Source organism: Tauraco erythrolophus, chromosome 2, assembly GCF_009769465.1.
Source record: "Tauraco erythrolophus isolate bTauEry1 chromosome 2, bTauEry1.pri, whole genome shotgun sequence".
Lineage (NCBI taxonomy): Eukaryota > Metazoa > Chordata > Aves > Musophagiformes > Musophagidae > Tauraco > Tauraco erythrolophus.
Genome location: NC_141466.1, coordinates 64627996 through 64644073, shown reverse-complemented (window position 1 = coordinate 64644073; position 16078 = coordinate 64627996). Strand labels below are relative to the sequence as shown.

General features: G+C 37.0%; 1 protein-coding gene across 2 annotated transcripts in view; it reads left to right on the top strand.

Moving 5' to 3' along the window:
• Positions 1–16078, top strand: part of ATAD2B (ATPase family AAA domain containing 2B) — an 84638-nt gene that overhangs the window by 8251 nt on the left and 60309 nt on the right. Inside the window, exons 2-6 of one of the 2 annotated variants that reach the window (XM_086631419.1) lie at positions 6922–7076; positions 9468–9514; positions 10564–10717; positions 12896–12998; positions 13543–13651. In XM_086631419.1, coding sequence (XP_086487545.1) covers positions 6922–7076; positions 9468–9514; positions 10564–10717; positions 12896–12998; positions 13543–13651 — 568 coding nt within the window. Of the gene's footprint in view, positions 1–6921; positions 7077–9467; positions 9515–10563; positions 10718–12895; positions 12999–13542; positions 13652–16078 lie in introns of those variants that run through there. The other variant, XM_086631420.1, reaches the window with a different exon arrangement.

Below are 16078 nucleotides of genomic sequence, written 5' to 3'. Positions count from 1 at the left end.
ATACATTTTCCCTCAGTTTCTTGTCATTTGAAGGCACAGGCAGTGTAGTTACACTGGATTTTTGGGACACAAAGGTAGATGTTTAGCATGCAGCGGTACATACGTAGTGTACTGACATGAATACAGTCTGCTGTATTACGCCGTGACCTGGAGTTGAGTCATGTTACCTCCTTCCCCCAGACAAGTGTATCAGGTCTTGCCTCTTCCCACCAGGCAGGTACTCAGTCTTCCCACAGAAGAGGGGCTAAGGGCATTTGCCAGGAAAATGTGGGTTGGGAAGGGAGAAGACCTTGTGAGGATGTGTTGGTGCTGGAGAGAGTGGGCAGTGCAATGTGTCATCCTGAAATGAGGACACGGTGCAGATGTGTAAGGCGAGGTGTGGTTCCCGGTTTGAGCACGCTGATGAGAGCGTTTCGGCTGCTGAAAATTTGTACTGAGCGAGAGAGTGGTTTTAGACCTTTTTTTTTTTTTTCCTTTGGTGAAGATGCTACAGAGCAAAGTGGTGAACTTCAAATCCCATTTAATTTTCTTTTTTTAAGAGATTTGCTAGATTCTGGTCAGATGACATTATCACAGTCATGGTAGAAAATCTGTTTGATCTAGTTCCTAGAACTTGGAACCAAATAAGAGCAAAACTAAAAATATGTCAAAGAGATGGTGAAACCTTTTGATTTTTTTAATTGCTCGGTATGCCTAGCCTAAAAATGCCTTGGGAAGGATACCTAGCTCTTACCTAACTTTCATCAATAGATCTTAAAGTAGATCTTCAACGTGATAAATTTGTAGAAGTTAATGTTTTAATCCATATTTTTTACCTTTGCAGAAACTGGTACACAGGGGAGCAAGTGGTTTATCCACAATTACTGGACAGATAGAGTGTTTTTGGTGTATTTTATTGGTATGTTCGAATTGATGTTACAATGTAAATGCAGAAAAATCAAGTTGTTTGTTAACTGAATAGTTATCTGAGGGCAAAGATGAGTGATCAGCTTAACTAATTGTTACACTGGTGATGCAATCACTTTTTTTTCATTAATGCAAATTTTATTTTGGAAAGACAACTTTTATCTTTTTATACTAATGGAATAAAAATGTTTATTAAATGTCTCCTAGTATGTATTTTATTTCTTTTTATGGACATCTCATTTCCACAAGAACTTTGCATGAACTCGTAGGGGGAAAGGTAAATCAGATTTTTTTTTTTTTCACATCTACTTTTAAAACACTAATCTAGATTACTAATATTCTGGGACATCTGAGAATATGTATTGTTATTCACAAGATAGGTTTTAAATTATCTTAGCAGTAACTGGAGGACCTGGATCCAGTTTCCCCAAAGTTAGTAAAAATAAGATTGAGAGATGTCTGAAGTCATTGCTGTCTTTTCAGAGTCAAATGGAGAGGAAAAAGTCACTTTTGAATATCATGGAATCATAGAACAGTTTGGTTTGGAAAGGGACCTATTAGAAGCTAGGAATTAACTGAAGTTAGAAGTAGAGATTTTTGAAAACCTGTAGCCGAAACAGGTTTCTTCAGAACGTTTGTTTTGTTATTAAGACAAAAGTAAATTTTTCAGGGTTTTTTGTGGTTGTTCAGTGGGGGGAAAAAGAAAAACTAATTAAAATAGTTTGTGCTTTTAACAAAATGGAGAGGAATAGGATCGATCCATTGAAGATTTAATGTCATTATGTCTTAATTTCATGTCTTAGACATGAGAAGAGGCCATAGAAAAGAGAAAGACAGATGCTGAAAGATTTAAAACATGAGTTGGAAGACTCTCCTGTCCGACTTGGGAAGTGGTGTGAGCGCTCCTGCTGACTCTCTGGGTGTGGCAGAGCGTTAGGCGGACGAAGGGTGTGGCCCACCAAATGTATGGCAAGGAGAGCAAGTTTGGCCATGGTGGAGAACTCAAATTCATGTCTGCACACCTCTGTTTTAATACAGCTGAACCTGTGGCAAACCGGATGGAGTCTTGTTCAGAAGTTGCAAGGTGTGGTTGTGGTTTGAATGTTATATCATGCCTTACTCAGAAACTCAGTGAACTTATGTTCACGTACTTGGAGATGACTGAGATAGAGATTGTTCGTACTCATCCTGTATTACCAGGACTGCTGGATTGTGGTTATCTTGGAATGTTCAGACCTGCAGCGTAGCGAGGAGTTCTTTGGATATTCTCTTGGCCAGGAGATTCAACTTACTTAAAAAAAAACCCCAGAAGAAACAAAAAATTCCTACCCTTTCCCCTTCAATATGCTAGAAGTAGTCTTTGCATTTTAACTTGAAAATTAGTTAGCTGTCATGCTTTAGCTAGCTGGTTGTTGTGATATACCTGAAGGCAAGCCCTTGGTGAGGTCTTTCTTGGTTTGTGTGTCCTTCAGACATGCTGTTGACGTAGTCACTTTTTTCCCAAGAGGGAAGAGAAGGAACAAGTCAGTTTTATTCATTGCTTTCTAGTTTCTATTCTTTCAAAACTTAAGGACTTGTCTCTAAATGTTACAAATAAAGCTCTGTTAGTATCGAATTATTATTTTGAAATTTAGAGGTGGATATGGAAGAGACTACAGGTAATACTGTCTATCAGTGTTTTTGTAGCTTGTTCACGAATGTGTGTATTATAATAAACATTTTTTCCATCTTTTTCCTCTACGTACAAAATAGAGAAAACACAGAGATAAATATGCAGCTGTATTTATTTTATTGCTTTATTTACTTACTCATTTTAGATTTATTGCTACCATCATTCAACTACTTTCAGTGAAGGTGTGTTAGTAGAGTTTGCCCCACTACCTCTGTAAGACTCTGGCTGTTGAATCTTAGCTCAACAGCTAATTTGCAGTATTCATTCAGTTGTCGCTTTCCGTTTTACTCTTGAATCCAAAGGTAATGAAAACTATGTTTTGCCAGTCTAGACCATGGATGGTATCCTGTTAACTCCAGTTATTTCCTTACTCCTCATTAGAGAGAGCACTTTCTGTAAGAAGCTGTGCTGGGTTCTGGTTGTTGTGGATCACAGCTGGAGTTTGGTGGGTCTTTTATTTCTGTTAGATTAATACAGTTGTGCTGAATTTTGTTTACTGCTTTGTTCTTCCTGACACTACATAAACTCATTTTTTTGATTTTTCTGTGGTTGCTTTTTCTTTGTGGCTTTGACATGCTTTCAGGCAGTTTCTGACATGATGAAGATTTTATTAATTTGTGTTCCCTGCATTCTCTCAACGTGTGAGTGCATTTGCTTCAATGCCAGAGTTTCATTAGGAGCTTTGAGTTCAGTGCATTAGTTCCTACTTCTGCAATTGCATTATTAATTTCTTAATTTTTAAATTTGATGCTTGTATCATACATTTCTCTTTCTAGTCCCGGAACGTTTTTATGATGTGTACTGTTAAGTAATAAGTTTCTGGGTTGAAACTAAAGTACTGTTTTTAATCATTAAACGTATAAATGGTTTGAGACCCAGTTACTTGAGGGAGCAAGTTGAGTGCAGTGGAATCGTTAGACCTCTTTTGCTATAAATGGGAGGAAGCAGTGGATAGACTGCTCTCTGTAAAGGCTTCTCAAATTGAAATTAATTTCTTTTCTTGTTCTAGCATATCCCAGTTTGGTTAATCTCTTGAGTGTAATGAAAGCTCCATCTCCATATTTTACTGTAGGTAGGTGAAAGTTCTGGATGGCAGTCTAGGTGTGATTTGATTCCCTATTCCCTTGAGCTTGAATTTTTAAGATTGCCTGTTAACTGAAAAATGGAGCTTGGATTCTTATTAATATATTTAAAATTTCAGTGATTTCTCATTGTAGTAGCTTTGCCACTACTTCATGGTGAACATTTTGTATGTTAGTGCATCTTCTAGTGCAGGAGTCCTAACTTAAGTTAGTATTTGGGCTTGACTATCTTAAAATTCAGACTTCCACTGTACTTGCTAAGTTACTGTGTGGAGTTAATGTGCAGGCAAATGAGGCTCAACTGAAAATAATATCCTGAACAAAGAATAACCAGAAATCATTGCTTCTGTTAAGTAAACCTCATTGTTGCTAGTCTAGTTCCTTAAGCAACTGCACTGATGTGATCACATTGACTGCCTGCCCTTCCAGTTTTTCAAGCTATTGGCCAGTATATGTTTATCTGTTCATTTGATGGTATTAGAGATTTCAAAGATACTCAGCTTTTATAAATTTTGTGAATATTGGTAACTCAGTAGCAGAGGGAGACCTGAAGTAGCAGATTTTATCTCCAGGTTAATTGCTAATGTTTTGTTTTACCTGCTAGCTGACCACTCGGCATGCACGTAGCTCAGAAGTAACTACATTACTGTATTACCTTTGAGCAATAAATAGACAGGACAAAGGAGGAATACTAGCTAATTTTGAGACTTGGGACCAGCGGCAGGGAACTGTAGGAAATGCAGAGAAAGGTGCTCCTAGGAGAACTGAAAAGAGTTAGGATTTTTGCAGGGGAAAGAGTAGAGATGGGAGTATAGGAACCGATGCATAACTAATTTCACTGCTTGCAAAATAGCTTTAATGTTAGTCCTCATAAAGCTTTGTTACATGCTTGTTCCTCTTTCTTAGCTTCATTTTCTCTGTCTCGCCTAGCCGGTTTAAAACTGGTTCTGTGGCTTACCTTGAAACTCTGCTTCTGTCCTGCACAGGGTAGCTCTTGTAGTTTCAGAAGGTAGTTACTAAAATTAACTTAGCAGTGATGCATTTCTCTCAAGTCCACAAGTAAACTTGTGGCCGAGTAAAGTAAAAAGTACATACACAGATGCTTACAGTATTCAGAAGTGAATATGTACACTATTAAAATGTAGTGAAAAGTTGTTTTTTTGTAGTTACAGAGTGTTATGGAAAACAACTGGGTGGCTGGACATGTATTTTGCAGTGCTAGGTAAGGTGCAGGTGGTTTGTCTTTAGGAAGAGTGGTAGTTGCCTCTGCAGCCACTTTGACTAAGTTTTAGATGCCAAATTCTGCTTCACCTAATTTGAAGTTCTAAGTATGATCTTCTAGTATAGATATTATTTTGGATTACATTGATATACTTCCTGAAGAAGTGAAATAATGAGGGAGAAAAAAGCCTGTGTGGTGTTTTTTTTTTACTAGGATTAAATGAGTCTTAAGATTGAATCTTAATATAGATCTTTTTCTTTCCCTGGATTTACCTTGACAGGCTAAAAATTATCAAAGTTGATACTACTTTTAAAATGGGATGTGAACATGGGCTGGTTAGCATTTAATACTAGTTTTTGTTGTTTAGTAACTACTTTTTATAATACTAAAGAATAGAAGTATTTATAGTACAAATAAAAATCACATATATTCAGTAAATAAATACTACATTGTAATGAATACCATATTAATTTATTAGTATTATAAGTACTTAATATTAATTAATATTTGTTAAAATATGTGTTGGGGGCCAGAATATTCAGATGTGATGCAGACAGCCTATTTCACTCTCAGCTTTGTGTTCCGGCAGAGAGTCATCCTGTCCTCACCTCATGGTTTTTTTCTTGCATTATCTTTTGTAGTTGATCCCTCAGTGAAATGATTCAGCTTGCTAACCAGGTAGGAAGCTAATTTAACAGAAGGAAAGTGAACTTTTGAAGCTTTAGTGAGCTGATTTGGTTTATGAGTGGGTCAGAGAGACAACAGAAGAAGATCAAAGGAGGTTGGAGTGATGTGGTGTAGCCAGGCAGGGGAGTGCCTGGGCCAGTCGCCGGGTTCAGTGGTGCTGAGCCATATGGTTGAACTGCATCTGTACATTTGTATTTCTTTAGGCTTTGCCACTTTCTAAATGCTGTAATACTGTGCTGTGATAGTCTGTCCTCGCAGAAAAGACTTTTTTTTTTTTTTTAAATTTTCTTGAGTGTGTGAGACATCATGATGTTGGATTGCCTGGAGTACAAATCAGATTATTGTTGTTAATAGGTCTGATAAACACATGAGACTTCCATGATCCTTACATATAAGTAAACTTACAAGTTCCTTGCATATAAGTAAAATTATCTTTTGTGCTTCATTTAAGTGCTGACAATTCCTGGATCTTAATATTTGGAAATTGTTTACTGTGTTGTTGCAAGAGAGGGTATTTAGTTTTTCAATAAGGACTGTTTCCATGAGCACTAAAATTTGTGGTTTATAGAATCTTGATTTTTCTTTTTTTTTTTTTTACTTCACCTTAACAGAAGCAGATCCTCCAAAGTTTGCTGTTTGTCCACTTGTTACGTACAGCTCTGAAGTAATCTCTTGCCATTGTCTTTGAGTTTCTATCTACATTACCTCTGATAAGCACAACAGAAAAAAAATCCCTCCAGTGGTGTTTAGGTGCTTCTTAGAGGTGTTAAGATTAATGATGTTAGTGTGTATAATGCTCTGAATGAACACACTAGACAAAAAGTGCTGTAAAAGTATAAAGTCCGCCTTCAGTTACTCCTATCTGTGTGTTTGACAGTCTAAAGAAGAGAACAAGGTATTGCAAAACTCTTGCAAGAAGGAAGAGCATAATGTGACTGTTTAAGCATTTTAAAGACAAATGTAATGTCAGTAGAATAAATTAATGCTATGTTTCTAAGTGTCTTAATTTTCCTCAGTCCTTTTTTTTCTTTATTGCACTATTAGTTCTTTTACAAGTAGGGTGAGAGTAGTAGTGTCATTTATGATATACAAAATACAGCAGGTAAGAGAAACAGAATGCTTATTCAGCAATAAATGTAAAATATTATAGAAAAGTTTAATATTAAAAACCCAAATATTTTCATAATTTCCAGTAATGTTTTCAGAATAAACATTTTTAATATTTCAGACAAGCTGACTAGTAAGAGTTTGATAGAGACTTCTTTTTTATTAAGCTTAAGTTTACTCTTTTTCTGTAAGGATATATATAAGGAGCCAATTAAGTATGGTCTGATGCTTTTTTTTCTTTTCAGAAAGATGAAGGTAGTGATGCTAGTTTGAGTGATAGCCACATATCTCCTCCCGCCAAACGTACCTCAAAACATGCTGATCCTGTGTGCAAAGACAAATCAAAATCACGCAGTACTGGGCAGCGAGAGGAATGGAGCATCTCAACTGGACAGTCCAGGTAACTTGGTAGCAAGAGAAAAATGAAGTCTTATCAATTTTTCCTGTGTTGTTAACCCACTCACACTATTTCTGCAGTGAGCTGTAGCTCATGCTCAAGAGTGTATTTTGAAGTGCGTTATTTGCATACAATTTTCTTTTAGTTTAAGACTTCAGGAACGTGGGCTACATTAATTCTCTCATCTCTTCATTTCCTTTCTATGCAAATTTGTGCAAAAATGGAAACTTATTTGAGGTGCAGTCTGAATTCTAGATTCTTGATACATCCAAATTTAGTGACTTAACTGATATTTTTATGTGCTCAAGCTATAAGAAGACATGATGTTTTAATTGGTAAATTAGTGTTATCATTTTTAGGGAATGGATAATGGTCAAGTTAGTTTATTGCCATTGTTTTCAGCCTCTCTTCCCTGTTTGGTTGTAAGGACTCAAGTAAATGGCCATATTTTATTAAATATAGCCTCAATCCTGCCACATTTTTGTAACTCGAAAGAGAGAAATTTTATTTCGTAATTGATCAGTAATTTTTTACAAAGCATTCTTGTGTTCAGAAGGTTTTTCACATGATTACAGGGGATGATGAGACCGTGTAGACAGTATGTTCCTGAGTCATGAACTTTCAGTTGATACTGATTCTTTTGTAGATATGTATTTCATATTTATGTACAAATCAAAATAATTCTTGCAATGCTTTGTCTATAAGAAAGACTGTAATTCACTACTGGACTGTCATCTGCTAGGATGAAGTATATTTAAAAACTATGTAAATCTTAAAATAGATCTCTTTTTTTTGTTTGTTTTTCCCTTTTAAAGCAGAATAAATTAAATATAGCACGCTATCTGCCATGGTTATCTGGGAATGTATTGAAACTCATGCACCCTGTATTTCTTTTGTTTATAAGCTCAGACTTGTACTGTACCTATTAGAAATGCTAAGAGATAAAAATATATAATGTGGCTGGGAGAATTTAGATCACTGTGTCAAATGAAATTTGTCCAGGATACTGAAAATCACGTTGTTACTCACGTAGAACCCACTGCAACATGTCTTCGCATCTGAGGTTTTTTTGTTGTTTTCTGCCAAAAGCCAAAGTACTGGGCCCAGTAGTGTTCTTGAATTGCTAAGACTTTTCCCAAAAGTTTTGCTGCTAAAGCTTTATTATGATCAAATTTCACTTCTTCAGTTGTGTTTTCTAAAACACTTAGAATATCTGACCAGAAAAATGTTACTGGAAAGTTGGATGTGGACATGATTTTTAATAAATGTGGTTTTCTGTGTTGCTACCCAACTCTTGCAAAAATCCTTAGTTGCCTTTGTTTTGTAAGGATTTGTTATGTATTTCTTAGGAAAGTAATAGGAAAGCCCACATCTTAGGTGCCTCTGAGTTGAACTCTTTGTAGTCTGTTGAGCTCATGGTCACGTTTGAGCTCAGATTGCATTTGAATGTTATTAAGATTTCCCCTCCTTTTTCTCTTTCCCGTCAAATTAATTTTCATTTTCTAGTTTGAGAACAAGGAGTTCCTCCCTACCCAATACTGGTGTGCAGTAAAATCAGTTCACTTGTCTGTAAAGTACTTAATGTTTCTGAGGGTGGAATAGAGATAAAAAGTTTTTTGCTTTTTTTTTCCTTTTGCTTGATTTGTTTTGCTTTTTTGCATAGCGATGTTGACAAATTACTTTTAACAGTGTGCCCATGATTGTATTACATTCTACTCTAAATTATCTTTTAGTAAAATAATGTCTAATACATAAGAATATTTCCAATTTTTTAAAGATAAGTGAATGAAGGAACATTTACTTATGCAATAAAATTGCAGAAAACTCTTGTATATTTTTTTGTCATAGGCTATGTAGTAGTAGGGGTTAATTTTCCTAAAAGTTAATTTAAAAGCAATTAAAAATACCAGATTGATAGAGAACATGAAAATACTTTTTACTGGTTTTTAGGTACACTCAGCATAAATCAATCCCGTTCACTTGAGTTGGTAATTTTGTTACATTTGTTCTTTTTTTAATGTTCATTTTTTTAATGCTTCTACTAGTTTAGCCAAAGTGTTTGAATGATAATTGCCTTTGAAGAGCTATATCAAGATCCTGTTCTGAAACTTAAGGGGAGAGTTAGTAGTAGGACATGGCATGAGGGAACATTGGAGGGATTAATAAGAGTTGTTCAGATAATTGGGGGATTCATATAATTGGTATTGGGCAGTTTTGTCCTCATTCCAGTGTTAGGCATGAAGCAGACTCTTCAGAGGCTGTGTGTCACACAGGTTTTGAAGTCATGGAGTGTCATGTAACATTCTGTGTTTAAAGTTATATTTTCACCGTGTAACTTTCACTTGGCTAAGGAGTGTTAATGTTATTTGTGTGTCTAATACACTTGTTTCCTAGGTTAACTTCTCAGCCTGGTGCTACACTACCAAATGGACGTAGCTTATGTAAGTGCATTACAGCAGACCCTTCTGCATCTACTTTTACATTTAACGATTTTATGTCGATGATTTTCAGTTGTATATATTTTCAATAACTTTACTGATTACTCTGACCATTTTGACCAGAAAAGTGAGTGTTTTGGCTCAGTTTTCTTCTGTCAACATCTTGGATGCTCTCTGTGGGCATGGGGAACATTCTTAGATGAAATTCCATTTCTCTTCTCAATTCAGACCTCTTGGCCATGATCTTGCTGTTTTCCTTAATTCCCAAATTTACTGTTTTGAACTAGTTTTGGCCTTCCTCTCCTGGGTGGTCTCTTTAATTTGCTTGTTCTCTTTGCTCATTTAAAATTTGGCCTTCTGTGGTTCTTAACATTACTTAACTTTACTATTGCTTTAGAGAGACCTGCCTTGTCTGCAGCTCCTGCTACCTTGAACAATTTTCCTATCTGCTTCTACCTTACAAACTTGCCATCTCGTTGCATATCTCGGCTGAAACCACTTTGTCTTTTGTGTCCCTTTTTCTTGAATTCTGTCTCATTTAGTTCTGTGTTGACTCTATGTAAGTGTTAATCCATTAAGCATATTTGTTATTTTTATTATTTATTGTGGTGCCAGAGGAACAATCAGGAGTAGGATCCCTTTTTGTTTGGCATTGTACAGAGTAGCTGATAAAGATTTGCTTGTGAAATCCATGTGTTGTATCTGACCTTTTGATACTGTATTTGAAAGTCTAAGAATTGAAACTGTGGGCCAAGTTTGCATTTTAATATTGATGCTAATTTAAAAATATTGAATGGATATTTGAATGCCAAATTTTAATCATAAAATAAGATTGTCATATAAGGAAACAAGCTCTAGTCTGAAGAAATAGCTTGTAAAAAACCAGCTTTGATAGGAATTTAAAAAATACATTTCTTTAGTGAATATAAGGGTGCTCATATTGTGCTCCATAACTTTTGGTTTAATGTCCTTGCTAAATATTCTCTTACTAACTCTTGTTTGTGAAAATGTTGTTTCCTGCATTTTGAAGTAGTAATACAAATTTCTCTTAGCTCTCAAAAGCCATCCCCTTCGAGGGGAAAAAAAGGGAGATGGGGACCATGCTTGCATAAACGGAGATATAGAAGTCAGAAAAAGTTGTCGGTCCAGGAAAAACAGATTTGAAACTTTGAATCAGAGTTTATTGTTTGATCAGCTAGTAAACAGGTATGTGGGGATACTTCAGTTGTATTCACAAAGCATCGTAATAATTTTTTAAAAAGTTAGAAAACCTGGTCTTCCAGTGCCATCTATGTGTTTTACTGTGGGAATGTATTAGCGCTGAGGCAAGCTAGATTGTGGTTTGAGCTACAGGCTGAGTCCTGTGCTGTAACTGCCTATGTTATCCACCCTCTAAATGCAAAGCAGCTTACCAGACTTTCATTGAGGAGTAAGCTACTTTGTGTTTACACCTGGATAAAGCTGTGTATGTTGGTGGTTATTGCAGAGTGGCTGACGTGCTGTAAATCCACACCCTAGTTTGTTTCTTAGTGACCTGTTTATGTAGTGATACCCTAAATGTGATGTAAATTGGTGATTAGCAACAGTGCTTGGATGCGTTCTAGATTTTGCTTGTATGATTTTGGTCATAAAATATCAAAAGTTTGTAGCTTTCTTTTTTATTTGTTTTTGGTTTTTTTACCATTTGTTAGTAATTCACATAGGGTGGGTGTCACTTTTTGACATTTACTGTGCAGACAAAGTAGGTCAGAGAGGGAGGCACGGTCTGGTCTGAGCATAGGAATGGGAGCCAGAAATATTTTTCTTGAAATACTTTTTTTTATGTGGCCCTGGGCAGGTCACTTAATACATCTCAATTTTCCCACTTGTAAACGGGTTTTAATAGTCACATCTGTGAGAAACCACTTGCTCTAGTGCTTGGAAAAATGATTTAAACATAAATGTTTAATTGCCAAGTATGATCTCTATTGTTAAATGTATTCTGTTGAATCTTTTATTAATTTAATTTTCTTTTTCAATTTACTCAGTAACTACTTGGTATCAGTTTACAAATTTATATTGAGTTACATTTATTTTTCTAGTTGCAGTTGCATCTCCCTCTCCTCATCAACAATAGGAAAAAGTCTACCATGAAGATTGTAGTTTGATAAGATCATGGTACTGAAGTCTATATATGAACTTATAACAGTGTGTCCCATAATCCTGGAGGTTTTTAAGAACAGGTTAGACAAATGTGTCAGGAATTATTTAGATACTGTGTAGTTTGCTCTTGCTTGGCAGAGCAGGTGGACTTTTCCAGGTCCCCTCCAATCCTATTTTCTTTGATAGCAAACTATAGCATAATTTTACTTTAAGTGATTGTGTCACATATCACAGATATTTTAGAAGAATTGTTTAAAGTTGAGAGGGGTGCTCATAATGAAATCTTGACCTCACTGACTTTTGTGACCAGAACTTCCATTGACTTCTTTCTAGGCAGGATTTAACCCTTCAGATTTATTTTTAAACAGCTTGAAAGAAAGAAAGTGAAAGTTTCTGCCTTCTTACAAGTATTACACAATTATGGTAGAATTCTAGTGGAAATCTACCATAATAGCCATAGAGAGCAGTAACTGGATGTTCAGGACAGGTGGCCAAATAGTTGACTTGGCCTGGCTAATACTGTGTTGTTTTCTTCTTTAGCGATGAAGCATCTTGGCCAAGGTTGTTATTTATACGCCACTATTGTTTTGACAGCTGTTTACAAATACTTCAGATAATGAAAATGTAGACTAATTATATAGTAGATGAAAGATGGTAGAGTAGTGAGCTGAAATAATGAATGATTAAATTCTAGATGTTAGTGATTTAACATTTTTTTAAAAAATAAAATCCTTCATGTATTAGTGTCTTTCTGAGGCCAGGGTAAGGAGCTGTAAAGCTTATGGAATGGAGGCATTAATTGCTTTCCCAGTATTATAATTATGTGGGTAAAAAGCTTTACTTTCTTATTCTGTAAACTTAAATCTTATCTGACACCTAATCTAGCATCTAAGCAGTTACGAATTTATATCCTACTATTTACACTGAGCAACAAAGTATTTTTAAATAATTTTTAATAGCATCAGCATCTTTTTGCACACTCTTTATTTTATATTCTATAGGTTTATCTTTCAGTTTTCTTCATTACAGTTGATTTTGTAGTGAATTGATAGATTCAAGAAGCTATCCTAAAATTTTGAGATTTTAGTTCATTTGTATGTTTAGTTGACTTGTAGACCTTGGAATAGCCATAACAGACCATAGAATAGGTATGTTAAGTTGTTGGATGCTATGTGAAAAATTCTGCATGTCTGATATTTTAAGATTGATTTTTTTCTGTGTTAACTGTTGCATATGTTTTAGTACTGCTGAAGCTGTCCTTCAGGAAATGGATAATATTAACATCAGGAGAAATAGGCGGTCTGGGGAAGTAGAACGACTACGAATGTGGACAGATACAGAATTTGTAAGTGCAAAGTATCTCAGATCTTGGATAAAAGTAATATCAAGGAGGAGTGTGTTTGTTTTTGCAATCTCCATACATTTTCTGTAGCTCTGTCAAAAGGTTTCAGATCATCTTCAGTGGATAACACTAAGAAACCTGGTAAACTCAAATTCCGACCAAAATTCATGAATATATACTAAATTATGTTTTCTTTATTGGTGAATTGACTGCAGTGCCCTTATGATGTACTTTGGTGGTTCTCGTTTTGTTTGAAATACACTCTGGTATTCTGAAAACAGGACCAGGGACTGACATCTGCTTCGTTCCCTAAAACAGCTTGATACTGATGTTAACTATGTATTAGATGGACTGGGCACTATCTGAGAGACTTATTTTACCACTTACTAAATGAGACTGCTTTTGTAGTCTACCTGTGGAGGGCTCTGTTAAAAGAAAATCTTGGGGGCTAGAGATTGTGTGGTGTATTACTTAGTGAACTGTGGGCTAACACTGTGACAGTGACATGGGACAGTACTGATAGGAGTGCATATGAATTTTATTTCAGGAAAACATGGATATGTATTCTCGAGTGAAAAGAAGAAGGAAATCTCTGAGGAGAAATAGCTATGGGATTCAGAACCACCATGAAGTGTCCACAGAAGGAGAAGAAGAAGGTATGGATTGTAAAGAATTGTAAGGATTTCTCCAAAATACTTAAAAAACCCCCAAAAAACCCAAAGCTCTCTTCAACATAAGATAGCTATATAGCTATATACTGCACTACAGAAAGTAGTTTGGTTTTGGGTCTGAATTTGGAGTTGTTCAATAGATCAGTTAACAAGATTATTGCAAATAAGTGCACACTGAAGGATCCCGCCTCTTTAAAAGGAGAAGTTTTAGCGAGTTCTACAAATAGTTTTCTTTAAACAAAGGCAAGTTTATCTGCAAGTAGCAACACAAAGCTTGATTTTTAAATGCTTATATACTACATTCCTTTACTTCTGTTCTCTGTAACACTAAGGAATTGGAGCTTTCCTTATATTCCCTGTAATAATCCTCTGGTGGAAGCCAGGATGTGATGCATGTAGTCTACAACTATGCTTTTTCTAACTGACTTGCTATTTCTCATATGCTGGATGGCAGTTACCAGAAAGAATGTCTAACTGTCAGTTATGCATCCTTCCTTTGGGGAAAGTAATAATTAAAGTCTCGGTTTTCTGTCCATCCACTGAATTTTGGAAGGCTTGTAGACACACAACTATATTTGAAATTCTACCTTCCTTTAAAAATTTGGACGAAACTGACCAGTGGGTTCAGAAGGTGTTGAGAAAGAAGGGATTATGGCTAACTTTGACATGATCAACAGCATGCTTGGCTTCCTTAAGAATTCAGACTCAAACTTAAGGGATCTATACAGGGTTCAGGGTAGTATGTCTTGATTTTTGAACTGACACTGCTCTAAGAGGTATAGTCTGTCTCAATTAATAAGAATGCAGTCTTAATTCCGAGATCCAGAGATGGAAATACTGATACTGATAATAGATGGACCTAGGTGATGCCTTTATACAGTGTGTTTATTTGCTGTGTGTAAAAATGATACTGTGAATTGTAAAGTTGTACTTGATTTCATGCTGTTTCAAATATTTGATTCTCTGAGGCTCCTAGGGAAAAAGAGAGAAAAGACATTATTCTTAATTTGCAAGATAATTATTGAAGGAAAAACATCATAGAATCATAGAATGGTTAGGGTTGGAATGGACCTCAAAGATCATCTAGTTCCAACCCCCCTGCCATGGGCAGGGACACCCTCCACTGCACCACGTTGCCCAAAGCCTCATCCAACCTGTCCTTGAACATTTCCAGGGATGGGGTATCCACAACTTCTCTGGGCAACCTGTTCCAGTGCCTCACCACCCTCAGAGGGAAAAATTTCTTCCTTATAGCCAATCTAAATCTACCCTCTTTCAATTTAAAGCCATTGCCCCTTGTCCTGTCACTACATGCCCTGGTAAAAAGTCCCTCTCCAGCTTTCTTGTAGGCCCCCTTTAAGTACTGGAAGGCTGCTATAAGATCACCCTGGAGCCTTCTGTTCTTCAGGCTGAACAGCCCAAGCTCTTTCAGCCTGTCTTCGTAGCAGAGGGGCTCCAGCCCTCGGATTATCTTTGTGGCCCTCCTCTGAACCCGCTCCAGCAGCTCCATGTCCTTCTTGTGTTGGGGACTCCAGAGCTGAATGCAGTATTCCAGGTGGGGTCTCAAGAGAGCAGAGTAGAGGGGCAGAATCCCCTCCCTCAACCTGCTGGCCACACTTCATTTGATGCAGCCCAGGATACAATTGGCTTTCTGGGCTGCCAGTGCACATTGCCGGCTCATGTTGAGCTTCTCATCCACCAGCACTCCCAAGTCCTTTCCCTCCGTGCTGCTCTCAATCCATTCTTTGCCCAGCCTGTACTTGTGCTTGGGATTGCCCCGACCTATGTGCAGGACCTTGTACTTGACCTTGTTGAACTTTATGAGGTTCTCACTGGCCCACCTCTCTAGCCTGTCACGGTCCCTCTGGATGGCATCCCTTCCCTCCAGTGTGTCCACAACACCATACAACTTGGTGTCATCTGCAAACTTGCTGAGGGTGCACTCGATCCCACTGTCCATGTCTCCAACGAAGATGTTAAATAGCACTGATCCCAGTACTGACCCCTGAGGAACACCACTCGTCACTGGCCTCCACTTGGACATTGAACCGTTGACCACAACTCTTTGAGTAAGACCATCCAGCCAATTTCTCATCCACCGAGTGGTCCATCCATCAAATCCATGTCTTTCCAGTTTAGAGACAAGGATGTCGTGTGGGACAGTATCAAATGCTTTGGACAAGTCCAGGTAGACAATGTCAGTTGCTCTTCCCCTATCCATCAATGCTGTAACCTCATCATAAAAGGCCACTGAATTAGTCAGGCAGGATTTGGCCTTAGTGAAGCCATGTTGGCTGTCACCAATCACCTCCTTATTTTCTATGTGCCTTAGCATAGTCGCCAGGAGCATCTGCTCCATGATCTTGCTGGGCACAGAGGTGAGACTGACTGGCCTGTAGTTCCCTGGGTCGT